Raw genomic sequence first — 27,324 nt, 5'->3', positions numbered from 1 at the left:
GAGCAGGATTAAGTCAGGACTGGGAATGGGAAGCGGTTTCAGCTCTGGCACAGGCAGTCCAGTATGTCAGAAATGTGGAAAACCACACAGAGGAGTTTGTCTGATGGGATCTACCGCCAGCTATAGATGTGGGCAAGAGGGACATATTGCACGAGAATGTCCCCAGGCGACCTTTATGGCACCATCCCAGCAGATGACCTCAGGCAGTGTAGCACAGCCAGCAGCTTCAGCCGTACCACAGAGCAGTGGCAGAGGTAGAGGAAGAGGGTTAGCCTCTTCATCAGGGATGGGTTCCCGAGGTGCAGGTCCGTCAGCCCCAGCACGGATTTTCACCATGACTCAACAGGAGGCAGATACATCGAACACAGTGGTGTCAGGTAATCTCATCATTGGGTGTTCAGAGGTGTATGCTTTGATGGACCCCGGTGCTTCTCACTCTTTCATTGCTTCTAGAGCCGCAGAGAGGTTGGGTTTGATAGTCTCCGAGTTAGAGTGTGCTCTCTGGGTCAGTGGACCTAGATGTGATCCATCTTTGGCAGAGTCAGTCTGTCAAGTCAGTCCAATATGTATAGAGAGTAGATACCTTCCAGCTGACCTTGTGGTTCTAGAGTTGGCAGATTTTGATGTCATTCTAGGGATGGATTGGTTATCTACGTATAATGTTACCTTGAACTGCAGGGACAGGGTAGTCAGTTTCAGAGACCAGGATGGGTCAGAGTGTGTCTTTAGAGGAGACAGGAGAGGGACACCGAGAGGTTTGATATCAGCCCTTCAGGCTCGTCGGTTGTTGAGGAGGGGTTGTCAGGGGTTCCTAGCTCATGTGAGAGATCTAGACATGCAGGTTAGGGAACCATCCTCAATACCAGTTGTTAGAGAGTTCCCAGATGTGTTTCCTGAAGAGCTTCCAGGACTACCACCTGATAGGGAAATAGAGTTCGAGATAGAGTTAATGCCTGGTACGAGACCGATCTCTATTCCTCCCTACAGGATGGCACCAGCAGAGCTGAGAGAATTGAAAGAGCAGTTACAGGAGTTGGTAGACAAAGGTTTCATCCGCCCAAGTACCTCACCTTGGGGTGCTCCAATACTGTTCGTCAGGAAGAAGGATGGACCTCTTAGACTTTGTATCGACTACAGGCAGTTGAACAAGGTCACTACCAAAAACAAGTATCCTCTACCCAGGATCGATGATCTCTTCGACCAGCTGTCAGGAGCAGGATGTTTCTCTAAGATAGATCTGAGATCCGGATACCATCAGTTGAGAATCAGGGAAGAGGATGTACCTAAGACAGCTTTTAGGACCAGATATGGGCATTATGAGTTCCTAGTAATGTCGTTCGGGTTAACGAACGCCCCTGCAGCATTCATGGATCTCATGAACAGAGTTTTCAGAGAGTACCTGGATCACTTTGTGATTGTCTTTATAGATGATATCTTAGTGTACTCCAGGGATGCAGTGGAGCATGCCCAGCATCTGAGGATAGTCTTGCAGACTTTGAGGGAGCATGGCTTGTATGCCAAGTTCTCTAAGTGCGAGTTCTGGCTGAGGAGCATTTCTTTCTTGAGGCATGTAGTATCAGATGAAGGTATAGCAGTGGACCCCAAGAAGGTAGAGGCAGTAGCCAACTGGCCTACACCCATGATAGTAACAGAGATTAAGAGTTTCCTGGGTTTGGCAGGCTACTATGGGAGGTTCGTTCAGGACTTCTCGAAGATTGCTGCTCCGATGACCAGATTGACCAGAAAGAACCAGAAGTTCGTATGGTCAGAAGAGTGTGAAGAGAGTTTTGAAGAGCTAAAGAGACGGTTGACTTCAGCACCGGTGTTAGCTCTGCCGATCAGTGATGAAGACTTCACAGTGTTCTGTGATGCTTCCCGAGTGGGATTGGGTTGTGTGTTGATGCAAAATGACAAAGTGATAGCTTATGCTTCTAGACAGCTGAAGAAGCACGAGCTGAACTATCCTACACACGATCTGGAGATGGCAGCAGTTATCTTTGCACTCAAGATGTGGAGGCATTACCTCTATGGGGTAAAGTGTGAGATCTTCACGGATCATAAGAGCCTGCAGCACATCTTGAGCCAGAGAGAGCTAAACTTGAGGCAGAGACGATGGGTAGAATTGCCCAGTGATTATGATTGCAAGATCCAGTATCACCCGGGTAAGGCTAATGTTGTAGCTGATGCCTTAAGCCGGAAGTCACTCGGCAGTTTATCCCACATTACAGCAGAGAGGAGGCCGGTGGTGAAGGATTTCTACAAGCTCGTGGAAGAAGGGCTACAGTTAGAGTTATCTGGTACCGGTACTTTGATTGCATAGATGAGAGTTACTCCCGTGTTTCTAGAGCAAGTGGCTTTGAAACAGCACGAGGACCCTGAGTTAGTGAAAATTGCCAGGACTGTTCAGTCAGGCAACAGTGCGGAGTTCAGATTTGACAGTGAGGGGATTCTTCGTCACGGGAAGAGGTTATGTGTACCAGATGACAGCAGTTTAAAGGAGGACATTATGAGGGAAGCTCATAATGCAAGGTATAGCGTTCACCCTGGAGCCACCAAGATGTATCAAGATCTGAGAAGAGTGTATTGGTGGCCAGCGATGAAGAGAGAAGTGGCACTGTATGTGTCAGCCTGCGAAACATGTCAAAGGGTGAAGCTAGAGCACCAGAAGCCGGCTGAAATGCTTAATCCACTGCCGATTCCAGAGTGGAAGTGGGAGAATGTAGCGATGGATTTTGTAGTGGGGTTACCGGCGACGTCCAACAGGCTAGACTCCATATGGGTGATTGTGGATAGACTGACTAAATCTGCTCACTTCATTCCAGTCAAGAGTAACTATTCTGTAGATAAGCTAGCGCAGGTGTATGTAGAAGAGATAGTAAGGCTGCATGAAGTTCCTGTGTCAATCGTATCAGATAGAGGACCTCAGTTCACCTCCAGGTTTTGGCGGAGTCTACAAGCTGCTATGGGCACGAGGTTGGATTTTAGCACTGCTTTCCATCTACAGACAGACGGTCAGTCAGAGAGGACCATCCAGACAATAGAGGATATGCTCCGAATGTGTGTATTAGACTTTGGCGGTTCTTGGAGGCAGCATCTACCTTTGGTGGAGTTTGCCTACAATAACAGCCATCATGCTAGCATAGGGATGGCTCCTTATGAAGCTCTGTATGGGAGGAAGTGCAGAACACCTGTTTGCTGGGAAGAGGTCGGAGAGAAGGCTCTTGCAGGGCCAGAGTTAGTCGAGATTACCAGCAGATTAGTGCCTATCATCAGAGAGAGGATCAGAACAGCTGTCAGCAGACAGAAAAGCTATGCAGATGTCCGTAGGAAGCAGATAGAGTTCCAGGAGGGGGATATGGTTTTGCTGAAGGTGTCTCCAATGAAGGGCGTGGTTCGCTTTGGGAGAAAGGGTAAGCTAGCTCCACGATACATTGGTCCCTTTGAGATTCTGCAGAGGATCGGGAATGTGTCGTACAAGCTGGATTTACCTGCATCTATGGAAAGAATCCATCCGGTTTTTCATGTTTCTATGCTACGGAAATTTGTGTCAGATCCAGGCCAGGTTCTCAGTGAACCTGATGTGGAGATCCTAGGAGATCTCACATATGTTGAACAGCCAGTGAGGATCATTGACACCCAGATCAGAAAGTTGAGAAACAAGGAAATTCCGATGGTAAAAGTCCTGTGGAACCACCATAACCTAGAAGAGTGCACCTGGGAGACACGGGAGTCTATGCTCCAGCAATACCCATATCTGTTTTGAGGTTAGTTTTCCCCTTTGTTATGTGTTTATGTGCTTCGTGTTTGAGGAACATTCGAGGACGAATGTTCTTAAGGGGGGGAGAATGTAATACCCGGCTAGAGTCCGGCGTCGGAAGTCCTATAGTCCGGTGGAATTTCTGATGTCGGAATCCTCTGGAAGGGTACGGATTATGTTTTCTTATGTTTTGCAAGCGTTTTCATGTGTTAAAGTGTTTAAAGAAGTAAGGTTTTGCAAGAAAAGCACCAAGGCAGAAAAGCCAAGGTTCGACCGTCGAAGGTGACTTTCGGCCACCGAACGTGCATGGCATTCGGGTTCTCATTCGGCCGCCGTAGTTGGTCTGGCCAGCCAACTATAAAAGGCCCTAGGTCGGTCAAATGGATAAGATTTTCTTTCCATTTGCACGAGCTGAGGTGAGACTTGATCTTCCTTGAGTGATTTATGTGTTTTCTCAAATCTTTCATGGTTTTGATGGATTTTCATGTGTTTTTGAAGTTTTTGAGCAAAAGAGTAAGGTTGGAAGTTTGGAGAGTTTGAGAGAGGATTTCTCCATATCTCCACGTAGGGATCGTTCAATCTCTTGTTTGGAAGAGGTAAGTGAAGATCCTGAACTTTCTTTCTTGATTTTGAAGGTTTTATGGGAGTTGTATGGGTAGTTATGCATGTTTAGGTTAAGTGAGGTTTTTGAGGATTTTGGTGTATCAGCATGGTTAAGTGTTGTTTGATATGTTTGTTGGAGGTCTTAGGAGAGGTTTAGACCTCTTTATGCATGTTATATGGTATATGCTAGTTGGGAGTAGTTGCTATGCATGTTGGATAGGTTTTGGGTGAAGTTTGCATGAAACAGAGCAGGTTTCTGCCCAACGGGCAAAACCAGGTTCGGCCGCCGAAGGAAGGTTCGGCCGCCGAACCCCTTGTGGAGGCAGTTTCGGCTGCCAAAGCTTGCCCCCGAACATTTGGACTTTCGTCTCTGGAGGCAAGGTTCGGCCGCCGAAAGTGCCGCCGAAGGTTGAGTTTCGTCTCTGGACGAGACTTTCGGCTCCCGAAGGTGCCGCAGAACATGCATGAGTTTCGTCTCTGGAGGGGAGTTTCGGCCGCCGAACCTACCGCCGAAAGTGCCCTGTCCAGCTTTCTTTTGCATGTTTTATGTGATTGTTCTAGGATGCTTTAGAGGGTTTTTTGGGAGTTTCTTAGAGATGTTCTTGAGGTAGTTTGGTCCTTCATTTCAATCCACCTGTGTAGGAACGGACCAGAGAAACCAAGGAGTTCAGCAGTGACCACTGCTTCAAAGCCTGCAGAGTCAGTACAGAGTCAGCCAGAGGTGAGTGGAACTGAACTAAATCTTTTAATGAGAACTCAAACATTTTTAGCATGTTTCATGCATCATTTATGCCATGTTTATAGTATTGCATTAGTGAGCACGAAGATGTTGCATTAATCAGTGCATGTACAGATCGGGCGTAGCTTGGATTCATTAGCCCCCTAACTGAAGACCTGAGGAGCCCTGAAAGGGCCGGGCACACGGTACCATAGGGTGCTGAATGAAGACCTGAGGAGCTCCTTCGCGGGCCGGGCAATGTGGGGGAATTTTGAATTAGTCCGTCTGAGATTATGTGATTTACTTGTGTTGTGAGGCATTCCATGAGATCACGTTTTATAACATGTTTTATATGTACTACTCACTGGGCTAGTATAGCTCACCCTCTCCCTTAACCCCAGTCTTGCAGGTTCAGAGTCCAGAGGTGTCAGCAGGGTACAAATGAAGAGAAGGGTTATGTAATAGTTAGTATGGACATGTGTATGTACGAGTATTGTTTTAGCAGAGTTGTAATCTTTTTATATACATGATCTTTTATGTAAATGTTTTATGTTATATGTATGAAAACCCAGGCTTAACAGGATATGAGTTAGCCCACCTAAAGCAAAGACGAGAGCTCTAGTAGGGGTTTACAATGTAAAGATAGTGTATGCACAGGTTAAGCCTTGGAACAGAGAAAAGTTTTAATTTTTACAGAAAATATATGATCATGTATGGGATTTCACAGGTACACAGAGTTCACAGCAGGCTTGCTACGGGTCCCGGCGACCTTAAGCCGATCTAGATTCTAGCGCCGGTAGCAGTTCGGTTTCCGGGCTGTTACACTTTCGATCGATCAATTCGAATATCATCAGCAAAACTCTCAAAATTTTCCGAACCCATTAAATCAATCATACTCGTATCCCCCTCAATCCCCCTCATCACTATCACAAAAAGACATTGAAGCATCCTTACAGAATCATCAACAAAAGATTTCTTATACTTTATCTTTTTAGTCTTTCAGCCAACGTCTTCCCCACCTGGGGGTTGCTCTAGAGAGAGCCTATTTTCTTTTATAGGATTGAGATTAATAATCACCCATGTTTATTTATATTCGAATGAAATGCATATGAAATAATAAAAAGTAAATATCTCATACTTTTAAAAATGTGCTAACAAATATAATATTATATCTACCTTCAAAGGCATTAATGCATATATGCAAGAAATCTTGCACAAACCTTGTCCACCGTGGACAAAAGGGTTATGAGTTATGACTACATGATAATCTAAGTTCATACACGAAGATCTTAAACAAATCAGTTACTTCCACAATAGAATATTGACCACACATATATAAACTATTTTGAAATCACCGATCATTCTCTCACTGCAACAAGGAAGATTGACCATTTAGATTTAGAAAATTTCATTCTCTCACTGCAACAAGGAAGATTGACCATTTAGACTTAGAAAATTTCTTATACACACTTGAGTGTATATATTCTCAACAAACAGAAAATTAATATATTACAGTTTTGGTGGGATTCAACATGGTTTTAGAATGGACCCCATGGTTTTACATAATGTATCATCTTTTAATTGGTTGAGTTTATACGCTCGGTTTCCCTCAAATATGAAGACATTCCCATTGACCAGATATTTAGAATGTCAACATCTCTGCCGCTAAATACAACCTTTGTAGAAGCATTCCAAAATAAGAATCAAACTATAACTGGTAATCAAAACATATCCATGAAATCCCCATGCACCAGCAACTTATCTGAACATAACATACAACTGTGGCTTAGAATTGGTTAAATCTACAATAGATATTTAGCATCCAGAGAAATTATTATCCTCCATCCTCAGAAGACATTAACATACACCGTATTGATGTGGACTCAAATCACTTCAAGTTACAAAAAGGGAAAAATGAAAACAATATATTATTATCATAACTCTCCTAAAAACCAATAATTCTATGATATTATGAGAAGGAATTTAAGGTTCCCAATGGCCAATTGACATCAAAAAATTAACAATAAAAAATACTCCCTCCATCTCATAATTTTTTTTCATCTTTCCTTTTTTGGTTGTCCTAAAATTATTATTCACTTTCCCATTTTACATTATAATAACATATAAATTGACTATCATAAATAACTTCTCACTAATTGTTATTTTTTTAAATAAATATTCAAAATATCTCTAAATATTTAATAAAAATTTAATGTCCTTAAAATGAGAATAATTGAAACGATAATAAAAAATTGTTTTTTTAATATGTGTGAAAAGGTAAAGTGAAAAAAAATTATAAAATAGAGGGAGTAATAAAAATGACAGAAACAAAGAAGTAAACAAATTCTCAAATTCCAAAGTCTGGCACAAGCAGATATGTTTAGGTGCACATTTCAATATGGACACTAATTCAACCTTTATAATGAGATCGTTTCACACTTTGCCAGATCTACGTTTCTATTCATACCACCATTTTTATGTATTTCCAAAAATACTCTACTCATTCATGCGTGCTTGCACGTACAGTATGTATAAATGTTCGGGAAAAACCCATTCTAGAGCTCTTCTTACAATTTCAAGAATTGCATTTCAAAAAAAAAAAAATCATAATCTATCAATTGACCCTCTATTTCCAAAATTTTCCAATTTAAGTACATCAAGGTATTATTTAACAGAAAAATTTAAAAAAAAAAACTTAAAAAAAAAAAAAGAAATGGAGAAATTGGTTGATTGCAGTTATAAAACATTTAAAGTGGACAATCTTGAAGCAATAGAGTCACCTCCTCTACTAATTAAGTTTCAGCACAAAGTAAGATATGCCTATGCTTGTTCACATTCTAAGCCCAGTTGGCTTATACATGTAGGTGTTTAGAGGTAATAATACTTATTCTTAGAACCTTACCTATTACCTACCTATAGCTTTTAGATTGAGTAATTTATTGACACTATGAGTTACTTAAGATGGTGTCTTCCACTAACTCTAGCTAGAGAGCAATAAAAGAAACTACCAGTCAAGCTCTCCCTCAGATAACAAACATAAGAGCTAAACAAAATCTTCAACTTACAAGTGATGTCAACCTCAAGATGCAGCAGAACATCATAAGAAAGTCAAGTTAGATGATCCCTATTTTTAAGGTAGGCTAGATATTGCATTATCTTGTGAATGGCTCCATTCTTTTGGATCTTACTTTGATTGGTATAACTTCAAACAAGATTATAAACTGAGGTTGGCTAAGATGAAGCTTAGTAGATTAGCTAAAATATGGTGTGGTGGTGTTAACATGATATGAAAATATTTTGGTGACCACCAATTAATACACAGATAAAGATGAAGCTAAGCTACAAGAGAAGCATATATCATACAATTATCTGCCAAAAAAACAAAGTATCAAGCAATGGTAGGATTTGAAAGAGCAGCTTCCTTAAGGTTGAAAATATGCAAAGTTAAGATGTGAAAGATGTAGACATTTTGCAGCCATTTAACCATTTTACTAATTCAAAACCTGCTTCATCTAATGATACCAAATTACCAATGTTAAAGGCAAGATGAATGTTGAATTCTTTAAGTGTGGAGAGGTTGGACAAATAGGACATCAAAGTCCATAAAAACAGCATATGCATTAAGAGTAGCATGAAAGAATGAAGATTCAGCACAAAAAATGATGAGGCAGGAGATTATGCAGGAGATGATATAGTAGATCAAGGTGTTAATTCTACTCTCCTCTTTATTGTGCTGACACATTTTAGCAATCCTTAAAGTGGAAGGAGAGGATAGGAGCACAATTCAATATTCAAACTGTGGTTCATTATGGAAATCAAGTAAAGAAACTTAATGTAAATGGTGGAAATTGCGTGGATGTGGTATTGGTGTCCATAGTTGAATGCCTCAAGCTTCCAACCAGACTGCATCCATGCCCATGCAACCAGGACATGTCATTTTCCTTTTTACATTTAATATGTTTCTAATGCTTACACTGCTTTTTGATATAAGAAGTAAAGACAAATTAGCCATGTCTTGTCAAAAAAGTCGGAAATGATCCCTTTTAGTGCTTGCTTACTCCAAATTTTGTGACTAAATTTTCATAAAACAATCAGCAAAATTTAGACTACAATCAACAAGAAATATGATCATTTTTTTAATTTTTTAACATGACATGGCTAAATTGTGTTTAATTGTTATGATTTTAACAAGTTTAGGAGTTCAATAGGTTATAATTTTAGTTCAAGTTTAATGGCTAATCCAAATAGGATAAGGTATAAGCACGTATTTGGTCATTTTGGAAAGGATATTACTATTAACTAGGACAAAAGAAATTATCAAAATTGACATGTTAGTAAATTATTATATGCTCAAAATCATATTTGAGAAGAAAATCTCTTTGCTTTTCTTTTCAGTTTACCACAGCCACGGTATTTCAGTAATGCAAAAGGCAATGTCAAATTCTAACTCATAAGAATCTTATTAGTGAAGTACTGAAGTCAATAAATGAAATAAGCCACTAAGCTTAAATAGAACATATCAGAGACATTTTTTGTGTAACAGTATCAGGCTAATGCAGCTGTGCTCTGGTGCATATGTTAGACTCTCAAATAGCTCACCACCCATCTTTAGGACCTTGTTAGGAAAGATTAATGTCATACATGTACTCTTCCAACAAAATATGCCAGCATTATTATTCATATAACTTAACTCTCATAAAACAATCCTAAAGATAGAATAAAGATAAACTCAACTCAAAAGATAAATCAAATCCTGTTAGTAAGAATATACCATGAAGTGAAACAAAAAGTTAACTCACGTACAATGACAAGATTACAGGGATTAAAAACAAAAGCTATAATGCAACAGTACAAGAGATCAATGTGCATATCTGATATAGCACAATTTTAGACAAACTAATTGAGATTGGCCATAGAATATCCATTACCTTCCAAGCAAATCCCTCACTTTGACACCAAAAATATTTCTGGTTTCTTAGCTTTACTTGGTGTGTTAGCATTGGAAGAAGAATTAACTGCTGCTGCCGCTGCAGCCTTTGCAACTTCACGGGCTCTCTTATCAAGCTGAATGAGACTCCGTGTAGCCAATATGGCCTGTGGAGCCAAGTCATGAGTCCCTCTTGCATACAACCGCCTAACTGCCCTGGATGCAGCATCCTTAACATCTTGAGAATTCAAAGGCCCCAACAGACAATGTCCCATAATCCTCAACAAGGGCTGCAAAATCTCCCAAGGCAACGGAATCCTCACACCCTTTGACTCTGAAACCTCTGTGCCATTTCTTTCTATCTCCAATTTCTCCATTTCCTCCACAACATCATCAATCTCATGCCCGTTCCTCTCATGGCCATTACTCAAGCTCCTACCCTCCAAAAAATACCCACCATTAACTTCATTTCCATGTCCATTTTGGATTTCAACTTCTTTATCACCATCTAATTTGTCTTTACAAGCACAATCCTGTCCCGCCCAAGCACTTGCATACATACACAATTCAACCTTAGACCAACTCGGCATTTGCGAGATCTGCTTAAAATAACAATCAAGTGCCACCCCAACAATAACCGGCCGCTTTGTAGACTTCACCGCGATCTGGGGCTCCAGCGGCGGCGACAAAACCCCGACGGATGGTCGAGAATTATCAAATCCATGAGAATTTTGCTTGTTCCGAGGAGTATGGTAAAGCGACGGCTGTGCAAGATCAGGAATCTGGATGAGAACTGGCTTACCAGCGCGAGATTTCACCTCCGACGAGTAGATGGCAAGGAGAACAGCCTCGAAACCGGCCAGAGAAGGAGTGGAAACAGAGTCAGAGGAGTGGATCCGAGAGAGATACAGCCCCAAAAGAAGAGGAAGAAAAGAGAGGACAATGAGACGGAGATGAGGATCAGAAGAAAGATAGGTCTCGTAAAGCCATTGACAGAGAGGATCAGAGCCAGAACCAGAGGAAGAAGAAGAAAGAGCAGATGAGAGAAGAGTATAAGCGTCAAAGGAGGAGAGTAATGAAAGTGCAGGGCGGTCGGAATCAGCAAGAGAAGAGAGAGAGAAGGAAGAGGTGGGATCGGAATGGAGGAGAGAGGAAAGGGAGAGGATGCGAGCGCGAGCTTTGGAGACGGATTCCCACCAGGACTGCATTGGGTCCGCCGCAGGGGTAGCAGCAGCTGCGGCGGTGGAGGGGTGGGGGGTGGAGGAGGAGGAGGAGGGAGAGTAGTTGAGATTGTTCAAGTCCATGAGTGGAGAAGGCGTTTACTGAATTACTGTCGAAGACTCTTTTCTGGTGATTTTGGACAGGAAACGCTGAAATGGGCATTTCAGGGGCAGAGTAGATGTGAATTGTTGTACGACCGTACGATGTGTCGTCTAACGTCCAGCGGCTACAAGTGGATGAAAATTAAAATGTATATTAACCTCATTAGATAATCATCGGCCTTAGAGCCTAAAACAATATCATGACCAAAGAAAAGGCCTAGACTAACATAAGCCCAGATCTCCCTACAAACAAGGCCAAGACCAGGCCAGAAAGTAACTTTAGCTATAGGTAAAAATAGAACAGAGCAGCGGCGCCGCCAACTACTTAAAGATGAAGAAATGGTTGACGAGTAAGGTTCTAGACTTGCATGCAACACCAACAGATACTAAGAAACAAGTAAACTCAACAACCAAAATTGATCTAGAATTCAAAGAAACAAAAGTTGTGGAGATAAGCCACCGATCTTTCAAGGCGCTAGAGAAAAGTGGAGGTAGCAGGGTTGTCGACGTCTCACTCACGCCTCTCAAACCTTCGAGATTCTGTAAAAATATCATCAGAAATACATGACTGGTTTTCACCTTCCACAAAACTTGAATAAAAAGAAATCACAGATCTGCTTTTTTCCAAAATCAACAAAAAGAGAGTAGGTAGAGCTTTGACTTTCACTTGAAGCCTTGAGGATCGTAGCTAGTGAGATCGACCGTCGTTAATGTCCTTCAAAACTCTTCTTCGCTGGATAGACATGCTATAATAAGGAAAGATACTTCTAATATCTAAATCACCAAAAGTCCCTGCATGTAATGACCACACAACTTAATAAGAAACTAAATCTCTCTGATCGCGATTCAATTTGGGATATATTTTCTTTCAAAAGTTCAATATGAGAATGGTTGCAATTATAATTGTCAAATCGGATATTTGAAATTTTCATTTCATGAATGGAGAATCGAATTGAATAATAAAATTTGCTAAAATTTTTAATAATTAATTAAAAATAATATATTTTAAAAATAAATGTAAATATATTATATATTTTTATAAATATAAGATAATTATTTATTTAATTATAAATATTTTTTAGAATAATATGTATGCATTATGTTATATAGTTTTTTATTATAAATTATAAATTTTGAAATCATAAATAATAGTTGTAATTATATATATATTGAAAGTCTAATTTAAATTTGATTAAATAATTAAATAATTAAAAAGATAACATATTAAAATATTATAAATATAAACTTTAATAACTTAATGATCGTACTTTATTAAGTAAATTAATTAAAAATAATAATAATAATGGTTGGTAAAAAAAAAATAGTAAAAGGAAAGTCTTATACTCACTTGTTTATAGCAACATAAATAAGATCTTAAATTTTAAAAATATAAGAGTTAAAAAATTTTTTAAATAATTAATTATATCAAATAAAAAATTATTTAATTCAATTTATTCACTTTCAATTTTTTTTATTTACTCGTAATTTATCTATTTTATAGATTTAAATTGTTAAAATATAAAATTGAATTGAAAATAATACAATTTAAATTAAGAATCATAAAATTCAAACACATTTAGGTTTCATCCACATATTTGAATTGGTTTATTAAAAAATAAATTCGAATTAAGAATCGTAAAATTTTGACAACAATGATTACAAAAGTTTTGAGCTAATTCTGATTTGAAATTGGTGATTCAATTTAAAAAAATCCAAACTATTTTTTTTTCAATCCAAGTCAATTTTGATTATAGATATTGCAGCTGGTCACTAAATGAGTTTTGTAAAATAGAGCACTTATACTACTTAATTTAATAATAAATATATTTAAATAAATTCAAGAGATTTTAAATTTTAAGCTACACTTCCGTTTCAAGAAAAAAAAAAAGAACTAAAACTTATTATTATACCCAATAACAGTGGAGCTCATTTCTTAAGGAAATCATATTTAAGCATATTAATAGTCTATTCCAAATTGAAATGAAATAAACTCGATTTTAACATCTCTAGCCTCTTTGTCATCTAACTAGCAAGTGAAGCAAAGCCAAAATAATTTTGAATTATCCTTGAGGGAACTCATTGCTCATGGCTCTCGAGATTCGTTCTCTAAATTGAACAGATTATCTACATTCACATTTTAACATGGATTTCTTTCATAAATTTTACAACCCAAGAGCTCCAAGAGGGGTCTTTCCCTGACCAGCCTCAAAGTAGAAGATCAACATGGCAACCATTGCAAGTCTAGCATGTTTAATCTCTGCAACTTTGAGTCTTTCAAGCTTCTCCACATCAGGAATATAAACTCCATCTTTTATAGTCCCTGCGAACCCTAACGGATCGAAGAATTTGCCTCCTGGGTATCCTTGTTCTCCAGTGGCATTAGCAAAGTTCTCTGCAGTTCTTGACCATGGAGTTGCCCATTCCACTGACTGTGAATCTGGGTTGAAGAAATCAACCCATCTCTTGCTCTCCACCCATCCCATGAGCAAAAGCTGAGTCCCCAAAAGAGAGCCGAAGGAGAATGGTGCAATAGCACCTGGATCAGCACCAGCCTCAAACCAAGGAATGCCACTCCAGGCTTGTCCTACAAAGATCCCCACCACAGCAGCCATCGCCCACCGTCCATGGATGAGCTCTGCTTCTCTGTACCATTTCAGAAATGCTGGATCTTTCCCTAGGCCTAGTGGGTCGAATCCATAGTCACCTGGGAGCCTGCAATTTTGGATAAAGTTCCAATCCTTTTCACATTCCATCACTAAACACACACATAAAGAGATTCTAAGATAGAGAGAGTACTTACGAGCCATCGAGCCACTCAGGGTCAATGAAGTTGCCACCACCTCTAACACCAGGGATCCAAGACTTCTTTGGTTTAGCAGCAGCAGCAGCCATAACCACAAACTTCTTTGAGCCACATCCCATTTTATTTCCTCCCAAACCCAGCAAGGCTTGAGTTCTTTTCCCTCCAGAGAGGAAGGAAGATCCCAATCCATTGAGCAGAGCACCAGAAGTAGCAGCCATGTCTGCAGGATCCTAGCTAGGAAGCAAATGGGTTTATTTGTGTATTTCAGTAATGAAATGAAATTGGGTTGCCTTTGAAGGGAGAGATCTAAAAGGAGGATTTGGGAGTAGCCATGTAGGATAAAGAAATCTAAGATACTGTGGTGGGATAGATTTCGGACCAATGGGAACTTGAGCTACATCCCCAAGTCTTTTGCTCTCTCCAACCACGTGTACCTTTGTCTTTTTTCATATCTTGTTCTGGGGTTCCCTTGATTTTTCAAGTAATTTTTTTTTCGCTTTTATTTGTTTTTAGAAAATTTTATTTCCGAATTCAACATAAAGATATTTTAAGATTATTGAATTAGAATTTATTTATTATTTTTAAAATTTCAAAATAACTAGACAAATTTAGGAATTATAAGTATATTTATTTATAAATTAGGTTTTAAGTGTAGTTTAATAAAAGGAGTACTGAGAAACTTATAGAACTTTTGAGAATCAAATCCAAATTGAACCCACCTCCCCTGAAACTGTAGCTTTATTAATTGTGAGTTCTAATTGGTCCTTATAATCTAACAATGAGACATTATGTACCTTTAACTTTCAAAATCTTCAAAATAAACTTTAATTTTATTTAAAAATAATAAAAATTAAATATTTTAAAATTAATATATACAAAATAAAAATTAACATAAAAATATAAAAAATAATTATAAAATTATATTTAAATATATTAAAAATAAATATCAAAATTCATCCCATCAATTATTTTTTTAAAATAAATAGTTTCAAATAAAATAATTATTAGGATTTCGCAATATAAGAATGCCACTGACAATTTGGTGGCTTCCACTCCTATATTCCAATCAAAGGATAGTGACATGATTTTCTCCGGTTTTATTACTTTTTTATGTGTAGGTAATAATATTTTGAGTTTAAATTTTTATATTTATTAATTGTGAGAATATTTTGAATAAATATAGCTATAATAATTCTCTAAAAATATATTTCCAAAATAATTGTGTTGTATGGGTTTTATTGAGATAAAAAAAGAAAAAAAAACATAAAGATCAACTTAAAATATAGATAGTGCTTGTTTAATCTAATTGCTAAACACAACTAATAAATTATTATTTACAGACGTGGTTATGGTTCGAATTAAATAAATTAAAAATCAAATCCAATCAATAAAAAAAAATCAAATCGAATCAAATTGCTATGGTTTAATTCGATCAACTAAGCTTTTAAAGGACTTTTACTTTTAGAGCTTATTTTCATTAAACAATCGCCCTTTTTATAATGTCACTTCAACATTGAAAATCGAGATGATAGCAATAAAAATTACAGTTTGAATCTGTGTTTCAAAAGAGCCTAGGAACAATGTTACTTTCTTGCAATGTCAAGCATAAACAAGCATTTTCTATGATTTAATTTTGTAGATTAGAATTGAAAATTGTGATTCCCTTAGTTATAAAATCAAATTTTTTTACTTTATAGAAATGAGAATTCAAAAGGCGATTAATAGAAAAAATTTCATCCATCAATTTTAACTTTTAAGCTCCTTATTACTACAAGAGTTTACCAAATTATAAACAAAATTCACAAATTGATACATATCCTTTTGTAATTCAAACAAATTCTTAAATGAATATTACAAATTAGTTTAAAAAATAAATACACAAATGGATTTGAGATCCGCCTGAGAAGCCATTTGTTTACACTTAACTTAAAAACTGATTGTAATATTCGTTTTAGTATTATAAATATATGTTTTATGCTTCTATGATATGTTTAACTAGAAAACAGAAGTGGCAGCATTTTAAAATACAAATAAACTCTTTCGTTTGTGTTTTTTAAATCCCTAAATAAGAAATTTCTAATTTCTTTCTTAATCGATTATTTTTCCCCCTTATTTCATCCTCTCTCCAATTCACACACACTCTCTTAACAAAAAAAGTTGCACACCTACAATTGTTTCTCCCTCTACTACTAATCAACCTCTATTTTTAATCAACACAAAAGCCATCCAATTCTAATCAAGGTCGACATATCTATTATTGCCCATTCCTCATCTCTGTTTATTAGAACTTGAGATGTATCTAATGGATTAAAGACAAACAATATTAGACTTCTTACAAAGTTGAGGGATTAAGTAATAATTTTTTTTTTCAAATTATAAGGACTAAATAGTAAAACACTTAATGGTTAAAATTAATGGAAGGACTAATTAGTAGACTTTTTAAAATATCAGGTATGTTTTAATATATCTTTCAAAACCGAGAGATAAATTTGTGAGTTTTCCTATACTATAGGAATTAAATAGTAATTAAATAGTAATTTTCCCTTTGTTTAGTAACTCTTCTCTTGAATTTAATTCTTTTAGTAAAAATATGATAGCTAGCACTAGACCATTTATTTAACTTTCTAAATGTACTCTCATAGTGATTCAACATATTAAACCTACAATACATTTAAAAAAAAAAACAATACAAATAAATCTCAACTAATTTTTTTTTTCCCTAGAATTACCATTGTGGTTGAACCTATCTTCATGTATCATGAAATGAAATTTATCCATAATTTAGATCACCTACTTTACAAACAGGATATATTACCCCAGTGTTCTATTCTCAATTAGATCTTGTAATTCTTACCATTCACATGGCTAGTAGACTGAATTCTAAAATTTTTACTATAGGGCTATAGGAAAGCTAAGCTAGTGGTTCTTTTGATGAATTATTGATATTTGAATTCATTTATATATATATATATAGTCCAATCTTTTACTAAGTTCCAAGTTTTTAAGTTGATATATAAATGTTGGATTTCAATCGGATTAATGCAGCGAAAAAAATAGAAAAATAATTTTTTTTTCCAATATGGATCGCGTTTAAACGAAAAAAGCAATAATAATTACATAAAAAATAAATATTTTTTATTATTTTTGTAGCAAAATACGAGATCGATCGTTTTGATTGGTTTATCGCAAACTACAAATCGTCCAAATGTCCAGTCTCTAACAATATCTACACAGAATAGCAATCGAAAAACTTTAGAACAGTTCTAAGAGATTGAGAAGGGGAGAAGTTTTGAGTGCTAACTCTATACTTTTCTTATAAATTGTGGAGGCTCTCAAAAGGATTTCTCACCAGAGTTGTCTCAGACTTTCATAAGATATCTTTTTATTCTAAAATACTAGGATTTCAGTATAATAGTATTTATTTATTTAACTATTTAAATAACTAAATTACAAATATGGTCCAGAACTTTAATAAGTAAGTCATATAAATCTTAAACAGTTTTAATTAAGTCACTACTTAATTAATTAAATTAAAATTATAATTCTTTCAAATTACAATTTTATCCCAATGTCAATGTATATGCGGTCAAGTCCTACTTGATCTAACTTCTCATTTTATTTTCTCATGCAATTATTTATGTGTGTAACCCATTAGGTTTTAAATATGTTGACAATAAATATAATTAATTAATTAATTAATTTGAAGGTCAATGATATTGTTTAACAACATGTCAAGAATACTAAAATATTTGAAATGTCAAAAGTGGTTTGATTTAACCTTTCAGTACATGGTTTGTCAGTGTAATTAATATCCCTTCTTCATAAATGTCCCGATTTAATATTTGATACGTGGAACGTATCTGCAGTATTAAATCTCTCTTTTATTAGCCATGACCTATTAAATGAAATTTTAAATCTCATTTGCTAATTTCATTCCACCTTGCGCAAGAATTTCATGATCAATGCTAGCAGACATCAAATGGGACATTCCCTAATTTAATCTAGGGTGATGAATCCTATCTCAATCACATAAATACCTTAATATAGTTTCTAATATATCAAATTCATCCTCATTTGTTACTCATGAACCAAGCAACATGTAAGATGAATCAAAATATAAAAGTCCCTATATAAGATTATTTATTGATTTCAAGTTAAAAGATGACTTACACAACCCACCACTTGAGTAATCTATAGACATAAGTCATTTTCCATATGGATTTATTAGGTGGGTCAGTTCAATGCACTTATTTATAAAATAAGCACCTACATATTAGTTTTAGATATCTCAACTTATGAGATCAGTTGCTCTTTTAAAAGAAAAGAATATAATATGTACTAGTCTCTATAGCTCTAATCATTGTCCAATTATTATAAGAATATCGACCAGGAACATTTGGAGACATTACTTAAATGCAATAGAAATCTCACAATTATAATCACATTATAATTTTTTTTGTACAGTAATATAACATTATAGACTTTATTTTTACTTGAAGTTCAATTAAATTAACACTAAAAATAAATAACTTTATTTAATTATATTTAGATACTTAAAATAAATGAACAATAATATCCAATTACAACCAATAGGTTGGTTGTATGACAAATTACTAACAATAAAAGCATAGACAAAATTTTGGGATCCATCATCTCGGACATGAATATTATTTTTTACTTTTTTTTTAAAATAAAATTATATTTTTAATTATATATTTTATTTTATGATTATATTGAATTAATTATATTTAATTTTATTACAACATTTTTATATTCGTTATAAATATATGTATGTATTGGATTACGTTAGATTCTGACATCATTGTGTAATTAACATGATAATTCAATAATATTTATAATTCATTTACTTGATTAATTTAAATATTACAAACATATATGCAAATAGAAAAATTTGTTTGCAACTTGACAAACGGATTTAAGATAGAAAATTTGACAAACGGATTTCAAATAAAGGAGGAAGCCTAAAATCACCGCATGCTAGGAAAATAAAAATCAATATCTCACGAACTCACTAGAGCAAGACATGCAAAACTCCAAAAGAACTAGAGATAATGACAAAAACACAACCAAGAATTTTTTTTAAAAAAATAATAGTAATATGCTTTACAATCAATCTGTTGGTTATAGTTGGATATTATCTTTCCATATATTTTAAGTATTTAAATACATTTTATAAAAACTGTTATTTATTTTTAGTGTTAATTAAATTTCGAGTAAAAATAAAGTCCACGAGACTAGTACATGAGTAATAAATGGGGATGAATAAGATATATTAGGAACTGTATGTAGGTGTTTATGTGATTGAGATAGGGTTTATCACCTTATATTAAATTAGAGGATGTCTCATTTGTTGTCTCATTTGTTCTTTTCTAGCATTGACTATGAAATCCTTGCGTAAGGTAGAATGAAACAAATGAGATTTAAAATTTCATTTAATCGATCAATGGCTAATAGATGCGAACTAATATGATTTAATATTACAGACACGTTCTATGTATTAAATGTTAAATCGGGATATTTGTGATGAAGGGATATTAATTATACTAACAAACCATGTACTGAACGGTTAAGTCAAACCACTTTTGACATTCTGAATATTTGGATAATCTTGACATGTTATTAGGTAATGTTTTGTACCTTCAAATTAATTAGTTGGTTAATTATATTTATTGCCAATATATTTGAAACCTAATGGGTTACATACATAAAGAATTGAATGAGAAAATAATACGAGAAGTTAAATAAAGTAAGACTTAGTTGCATATAAATTGACATTGGGATAAAATTATAATTTAAAAGAATTACGATTTTGATGTAATTAATTAAGCAGGGACTTAATTAAATTTTTTAAGATTTATATGACTTGTTTATTAAAGTTTTAGATTATAGTTATAATTTATTTATTTAATTAGTTAAATAAATAAATAAATATTATTATACTGAAACACTAGGGTTTTAGTATAAAAGGGTATCTTATGATAGCCTGTGGCTCTCCTGATAGAAATTCTTTTGATTTGTTTGGTGTAATTGACGCTTATATTGGCAATTGCATTACCCTGAGGTCCTTAGTTAGTTTCCTATCTTTTCGATGCCTAAGTCTTTTAAGGACTATGTCCTAAGGTCCTTTTGTATGTAGTTTGTTCTTTTGACTGGACTACCTTGGTGCCAAAGTCTAGTTTTTGAGGTCGGTACCTGCCACAATTGCCCCTTTCTTTTATTTGATTCCCAACTCAGCTCATATTATGCTCGAGGTCAATTTTTAAAGTCGGTCCTGCCTTACTTTTTCTTCATTTACTTTTCAATTCGGCTTGTGTGGCGCTAAGGGTCATTTCTAAGGCCGGCACCTGCATTGGTTTTTCTTTGTTTACCTTTCATTTTGGCTTATATGGTGCCAGGGGTCATTTTCTGAGATTGGCACCTACCTTCAGTTTTTCTTCCTTCGTTTAAGTCCTCAACTCAGCTTAGTGGTGCCAGGGGTCAATTTTCGAGGTTGGCACATATCGTGGTTAAGCTTCTTTCTTCATTTAAGTCCTTAGCTCGGCTTAGTGGTGCCAAGGGTCAATTTTCGAGGTTGGCACCTACCATGGTTGGACTTCTTTCTTCGTTTAAGTTCTCAACCCGACTTAGTGGTGCTAGGGGTCAATTTCGAGGCCGATACCTGCTATGATTGGGCTTCTTTCTTCATTTAACTCCTCAACTCTACTTAGTGGTTCCAGAGGTCAATTTCCGAGGCTGGCACCTGCCATGTTTGGAATTTTTTTTTATTGCAAAAAACTTAAGAATAGAAAATGAACTCAAAAGAGCAATTTCATTTCTTTAATATTACAATTAAATTTCATTTTTAGTGAAAATACCTATTTAAATGTTAGATGTTCCAAGCGTAAGACTCTGAGTTCCCTTGTAAATCCTCTATTTTGTATACCCCTGGTTTGATGACCTTAGTGACCTTGAAAGGTCCTAGGTCAGCGTTAGTTTGCCCACAACAACTCTTTTCCCCTTGGCTTCCAATCTTCTTAATGCCAAGTCTCCAACCTTTAGATTTCTTTCACGAACCTTTTGGTTATAATACCTGACTGCTCTTTGTTGATAAGCTATTATTTGTACTTGCGCTTCATCTTTGATTTCCTCAAGAGGATCCAGGTTACTTCTTAGCTTCTTGCTATTGAGGTTTTTATTGTTGAACTATACTCGGTGTGTTGGAATTTACAACTCCACAGATACCACGACTTCTGTTCCAAATGCCAGCACAAATGGAGTCTCTCCAGTAGGTTTCCAAGGTGTGGTATGAAATGTCCACAGGATGTTGGACATCTCGGATGCCCAATTCTTCTTAGCCCATCTAACTGCTTCTTCAAACCTTGAAGGATAGCCCTCTTTGTCTCTTTGGTTTTACTGTTAATTTGTGGATGGGCCACTGAAGAGAACTTGTACCATATTTTCATGTTTTTGGTGAATTCTCTGAAGGAGTTACACTCGAACTGCTTTCCATTATTCGAGATAAGCGTCCTTGGTATCCCAAACCGGCAGATATATTGCCCTATACAAAGTCTATCACCTTCCTAGCTATGATGTTGGGAACGGCCTCTGCCTCAGGCCATTTAGAAAAGTACTCCACAGCTACTATCACAAACCTCTTCTGGGTCTTTGGGAATGGTCCTAATATATCTATTCCCCACTGTGAGAACGGCCACAGGCTAGATATACATGACTACAGCGTAGTTGGCATGCTAATTGCATTAGCGAACCTTTGGCAGACATCACATTTTTTCATGAAAACCCCAACTTCCTTCTTCACTGTCAGCCAATAATACCCCTGCTGGAAGATCTTGTTTGCCAGCGTAGTTGCCCCTTCGTGAACTCAACAGACTCCTTAGTGTATTTTCTTAATTATCTTTGATGCTTCCTGTGGTTCTACACACCTTAGCCACGAGCTGGATTTCTCTCTTCTGTACGGGGTTCCTCTTACCACCTCTTTGTCTTCTAGTAATTTTCTGATATCGAGGTATTCAATGTATGGGCTCATCTTTGTTTCTCGTAAATTTGCATAATTGAGGCCGATTTCTCAAAGGTTGGGATGCCAATTTGCTGCATGTACACCTCGTTTGAGAGTTGCTCTAGTTCTTCTGTCGATAGTTTACTAAGCAGGTTTGACCCTTTATTTTTCTCTCGGGGTATTCATTCATATCAAACTATAATTCCTTACTCACTCAACTCCCTTTCCAAGGCTCACACTCTGCCCAAGTATTTCTGCATAACTGGATTCTTTGCCTAGTGCACTCCTTTTATTTTGTTCACTACCAACTGCGAGTCATTATTTATTCTGAGGTCGGTTGCCCCCACTTCCAGGGCTATTTGCATGCCATTCAACAAGGCTTCATACTCAGCCATATTATTGGATTCCGTAAAGCCAAAATGTAAGGCATAAAATACCTTAAACCCATCAGGTCCCTTCAAAAGGATTCCTGCTTCACTACCTATAGAACTTGATGCCCCATCCACGAATAAATTCCATACGAACTCATGCTCAGGTTTGGTCTACATCCCTCTTTCCTTGATATTGGAAGCACCTTATTCTGCTTTTTCTCAACTGTGCTGAAGGAGCATTCAGCTGTAAAGTCTGCCAAGGCTTGTGCCTTAATTGCAGCCCGAGGCTAGTAGATGAGGTAATATGAACTGATCTCTATTAACCAGACTAGCATTTTTCCTGAGGTTTCAGGTCAGTGCAAGATCTTTTTCAAGGGCTATTATAACTCCTTGGTGATCCTCCAGATACATGTTGGACTTTCTCATTGCTAACAGTAAGGAAAATGCTAGCTTCTTTATGTTCATATATCCGACCTTGGTTCCTTTGAGCACTTTGCTGACATAGAAGATTGGTTTCTGGGCCCTTGCTTCTTTCCTTACCAGCAAGACACTCACAGCCTGCTCTGATGTGACTAAGTAGATCAAGAGTTCCTCCCCTACTAACGGACTGTTGAGCACGTGTGGAGAGCTGAGGTATTCTTTAAGGCTTTTAAAGGCCTCTCAATAGTCCTCCGACCACCTGATGTTAGGGACTTTCATAAACTTTTTAAAGAAAGGTAAGCACCTTTTTGCCGACCTAGACATGAATTGTAATACCCGGCTAGACCCCAGCATCGGAATTCCTACCTTCCGGTTGAATCTCCGTTGGAATCCGGAATTCTAGGATGTCGGAGCCTTCTAGAAGGGTAAAATAAAGGTTTCTAAAATGTTTTTATATGTTTTTATAGTTTTAATGAAGAAAGAAATTGAGTTTTGAAAGAAAAGACCAAGGAGGAAAAACCCAGGTTCGGCCGCCGAACCTCAAGTTCGCCCGCCGAACATGGGGGGTTTGTGGAAGCACCTTTGGCCCCCGAAGGTGGTCTGACCAGCCACCTATAAAAGGCCCCTTGTCCGAAAATGGGTGAGTTTTCTCTCTCTATTTTCGGGCATAGGTGAGATTTCGCCCTCCCATGGTTGATTTTGTGTTTTCCTTCAATCCCTTCAAGTTTTTGATGAGTTTTCACCTTTGTTTTGAAGATTTTAAGCTAAGATCAAAGTTTTAAAGCTTGGAGACCCCCAGAGCTTGTTTTCTCCCCACCTCCAACTTTGGGTCACGCTTACCCTCGATCTTCAAGAGGTAAGTGTAGATCCACGCCTTTAATGATGTTTTAAGTAAGTTTTAAGAAGGGGTTAAGGGTTTTGATGCATGTTTAGGCTAGTTGTAAAATGTTAGAGTTTGTGTACCCTTTATGCTTAAAGTGATGCTATGTGATGTTTGTTGGGGTATAGGTTAGTTTTATGCCCCTATATGCTTGAATAAGTGTTTATGCATGTTTTAATATAGTTGAATGCATATTGTGAGGTTTTTGGTGGCTGAATGTGAGAGGCAGAATCAGGTTCTGCCATTTTGAAGAACCCAGGTTCGGCCGCCGAACCTGCCTGTGGAGGCAGCTTTAGGCCGCCTAAACTCGCCCCCAAAAGTTGGACTTTCGGCCCTGGAGGGGAGTTTCAGCCGCCGAACCTGCCCCCAAAGGTTAATGACTTTCGGATCTGGAGGGAGTTTCGGCCGCCGAACCTTGCCCCCGAAAGTGCCTGACTTTTGGATCTGGAGGGACCTTCGGCCGCCGAACCTGCCGTCGAAAATCCCCTGTCCAGCCTTCCCTTGTCTGTTTTGCATGCATATTTTATGATGTTTTAGGGGATTTTTGGGGAGATGTTTATAGTCTTTATAGAGTTGTTTGGTCCTTCATTTGAGTCCACCTGTGTAGGATCGGACCCGAAGAACCGAGGAGGCCAGCAGTGTTAGCTGTTTTAGAGTCAGTCCAGCATCAGCCAGAGGTGAGTAGAACTGAACTATGTTTTAAAGTAAATGAAATCTTTAGCATGTTCACGCATCACGAATGCCATGATATGTACTAGGTTGTTTTGCATTAGAATTCACGAATATGATGCATTGCATAATATGATGTTGATGTGGATGGATATTGGATGACCCACTAGCCCTAGATATGATATGTTATGATACAGTATGAAAGTCCAGTGAGGCCCATTCTACGCCCCTGGCACCATGTGAGAGAAAGTCCAGTGAGGCCCATGCTACACCCCTGGCACAATTGGATATATATGTTATGTCATGTTTAAGAGAAAGTCCAGTGAGGCCCATGCTACGCCCCTGGCACAATTGGATATATATGTTATGTCATGTTTAAGAGAAAGTCCAGTGAGGCCCATGCTACGCCCCTGGCACAATTGGATAAGTAGAGGGTTATTGGCGACAAGTCCATCCGTGATGTGAATTGTTTATGATGTGATGCATTTCATGAAAGCATATGTTTATTAACTGTTTTTACTATTCTGCTCACTGGGTTTTAGTAGCTCACCTCTTTCCCCTAACCCCCAGGTTTGCAGGTCAGAGATAGCACAAGAAGTCAGCAAGGGTAAAGGCGTTGTATATGTAATAGATTAGTAGTGGACATAAAATGATATGTAATGTAATGTAAGGTATTGAACAGTAATGTAATGAGGATTAGTATTGTGCTTGGCCCTAATGTTGATTGTAAACCCCTTTTTGTATATGATCTTTATGAAATGTTTTAATGATGATATATGTTGAACCAAGTTTGATGTATGTTATGTTGACCCACTAGAGCATTTGATGAGGGCTCTAGTATGGAGTTTTATGGATATTGTTATGGTGCATGCACAGGTCAAGCTTGGTATATAAAAAGTTTAAAGTTTTTATGAAAATGTATGATCATGTATGGGATTTTATCAGGTATGACAGGATGTATGTTAGGCTTGCTACGGGTTTCGGTGACCTTAAGCCGATCTGAATCCTAGCGCCGGTAGCGGTTCGGTTTCCGGGTCGTTACATGAATATGTTAACCACCACAACTCATCCTGTAAGCCTTTGCACATCCCTCATACAGGTCGATTCTGGCATGTTCAAAATGCCTTTCACTTTCTCTGGATTTGGCTCTATGCCCTTTCCACTAACCATGTAACCCAAAACATTTCCCCCACGGATGAAGAAGGCACACTTCACTAGATTCAATCTCATTCGATACTATTGTAACACCAGGAAGACCTCCTCCAAGTCGGTTAAGTGCTATTGGAAGGTCTGACATTTGACTAGCATATTGTCGACATTCATCTCCACACTCCTTCCTATCTAGTTCTTGAAGATTTTGTTCATCAGGTGCTCGTACATGGCCCCTACTTTTTTTAAGCCAAAGGGCATAGCTTTGTAGCAATATGTTTCATCTTCTATTATGAAAGAGGTCTTTTCTTCATTAGTCTTATCCATAGGAATTTGGTGGTATCCAGACATAGCATCCAAAGATGATAAATAATCAAAGCCGATTGTGGAATTGACTAATTTATTTATATTAGAAAGTGGATAACAATCTTGTGGGCAGGTCTAGTTTAAATCAGTGAAATCTATACACATTTTATACTTTTCATTAGCCTTTTTAACTAGCACAGAGTTAGCTAACCACTGTGGGTACATGACTTCCCTAATAAACCTAGCCTCTTCTAACTTCTCTACTTCTTCCCTCATGGCCTTCTGCTTCTCCTTGCCAGAGACCCTCTTCTTCTGCTTTACTAGCCTCGCATTAGGAAAGACATTAAGCTTGTGGGTCATCACTTTTGGCCTGATTCCTGGCATATCTGAGGGCTTCCAGACAAAACTCTATGCATGCCCCCAAATCAGGGCCATTGTTGCTTCCTTCTGGCTTGGTTCTAGGCTTGAATTTATGTTAAAGACCTTGTCGTCTTCCTGCTTTGACAACATGAAGGTCTTCAGTTTATCTACTGGTTCAGTTCTGGCTTCTTTCTTCTCATCTCGGACTTTTATAACTTTAGGGTTGATTTCCTCAGGCTAGGCATTCTACTCCTCTACCATGGCCCAGTTTACGGCTCTAGCCTCTTATTGTCTCCTCTAGACAACACCAACCCCTCCATTGGTTGGGAACTTTATGGTTAGGTACCGAATGCTTGTGACGGCCTCAAAATCGTATAGCGTTGGCCTCCCTAAAATCGCATTATAACTCAGTGATAACTTCACCACAAAAAATATAGCACAATGAGTTCACGACAGAGGAGGCTCTCACAGGGTGGGAGGTACTTTTACCTTCCCTTCCATTACCACGCGGGTGCCTCCTATTCCCTTGATCGGGGCCTGGTCTTTTACTAGCTACTCCTTAGATATCCTCATCTGCTGGAAGACCTGGTAGGGAAGCAAATTCACTTTACTACCATTGTCCACTTGTACATTGTGAACCCTGAAGTTATGGGTCACTGCCTCAATGACTAAGGCATCATCATGGGGCATTTGTACTCCTTGTGCATCTTCTGGGGAAAAGGAGATGGTCATCGGAGTATGTTCTGCAACCTGCATTACCTCCAGATTGCTTTCTTTTTCAATTCTCCCATTCTTCTTTCCCCTTCGGCAATTTCCTCCTAAAATCATGTTGATTGTTCCACTGGAACCATCATTCACCAGTGCTCCAATTTTTCTTCTTGTCCTTTCTCTGATCTCTCCCTACTGTATCCTCTGCCTCTCTAATTTCTTCACAAAGTTCCGCAGGTGAACCCTCTTGATCAATCTTTCTATCTCATGGATCAGCTGATAGCAATAGTTGGTGTCGTGCCCATGAGCTCTGTGAT

The 27,324-nt window shown here is 37.4% G+C and overlaps 2 protein-coding genes across 2 annotated transcripts; both read right to left on the bottom strand.

Moving 5' to 3' along the window:
* Positions 1–9,820: 9,820 nt before the first annotated feature.
* On the bottom strand, positions 9,821–12,026 carry LOC110600394. The gene has a single exon (XM_021737241.2). It carries the CDS (start codon positions 11,307–11,309, stop codon positions 10,023–10,025), a length of 1,287 nt encoding a protein of 428 aa, XP_021592933.1. The 5' UTR covers positions 11,310–12,026; the 3' UTR covers positions 9,821–10,022.
* A 1,335-nt stretch (positions 12,027–13,361) lies between these two features.
* On the bottom strand, positions 13,362–14,482 carry LOC110600603 (chlorophyll a-b binding protein CP24 10A, chloroplastic). The gene is made up of 2 exons (XM_021737470.2): positions 14,128–14,482; positions 13,362–14,039 (listed from the first exon to the last, which is right to left on the bottom strand). The coding sequence occupies exons 1-2, from the start codon at positions 14,346–14,348 to the stop codon at positions 13,490–13,492; spliced, it is 771 nt and encodes a 256-aa protein (XP_021593162.1). The 5' UTR covers positions 14,349–14,482; the 3' UTR covers positions 13,362–13,489.
* Between the last annotated feature and the right edge of the window lie 12,842 nt (positions 14,483–27,324).

This window comes from Manihot esculenta, chromosome 14 (genome assembly GCF_001659605.2).
Source record: "Manihot esculenta cultivar AM560-2 chromosome 14, M.esculenta_v8, whole genome shotgun sequence".
Classification (NCBI taxonomy): domain Eukaryota; kingdom Viridiplantae; phylum Streptophyta; class Magnoliopsida; order Malpighiales; family Euphorbiaceae; genus Manihot; species Manihot esculenta.
This window is presented reverse-complemented; position numbering and strand designations above follow the sequence as displayed.

Coding starts and splice junctions, on each gene's coding strand:
- LOC110600603 (XM_021737470.2), bottom strand. CDS start 14,348: ATGGCTGCTACTTCTGGTGCTCTGCTCAATGGATTGGGATCTTCCTTC. Junction 14,040..14,127: donor CCTGAGTGGCTCGATGGCTC/GTAAGTACTCTC, acceptor CCAAAATTGCAG/GCTCCCAGGTGACTATGGAT.
- LOC110600394 (XM_021737241.2), bottom strand. CDS start 11,309: ATGGACTTGAACAATCTCAACTACTCTCCCTCCTCCTCCTCCTCCACC.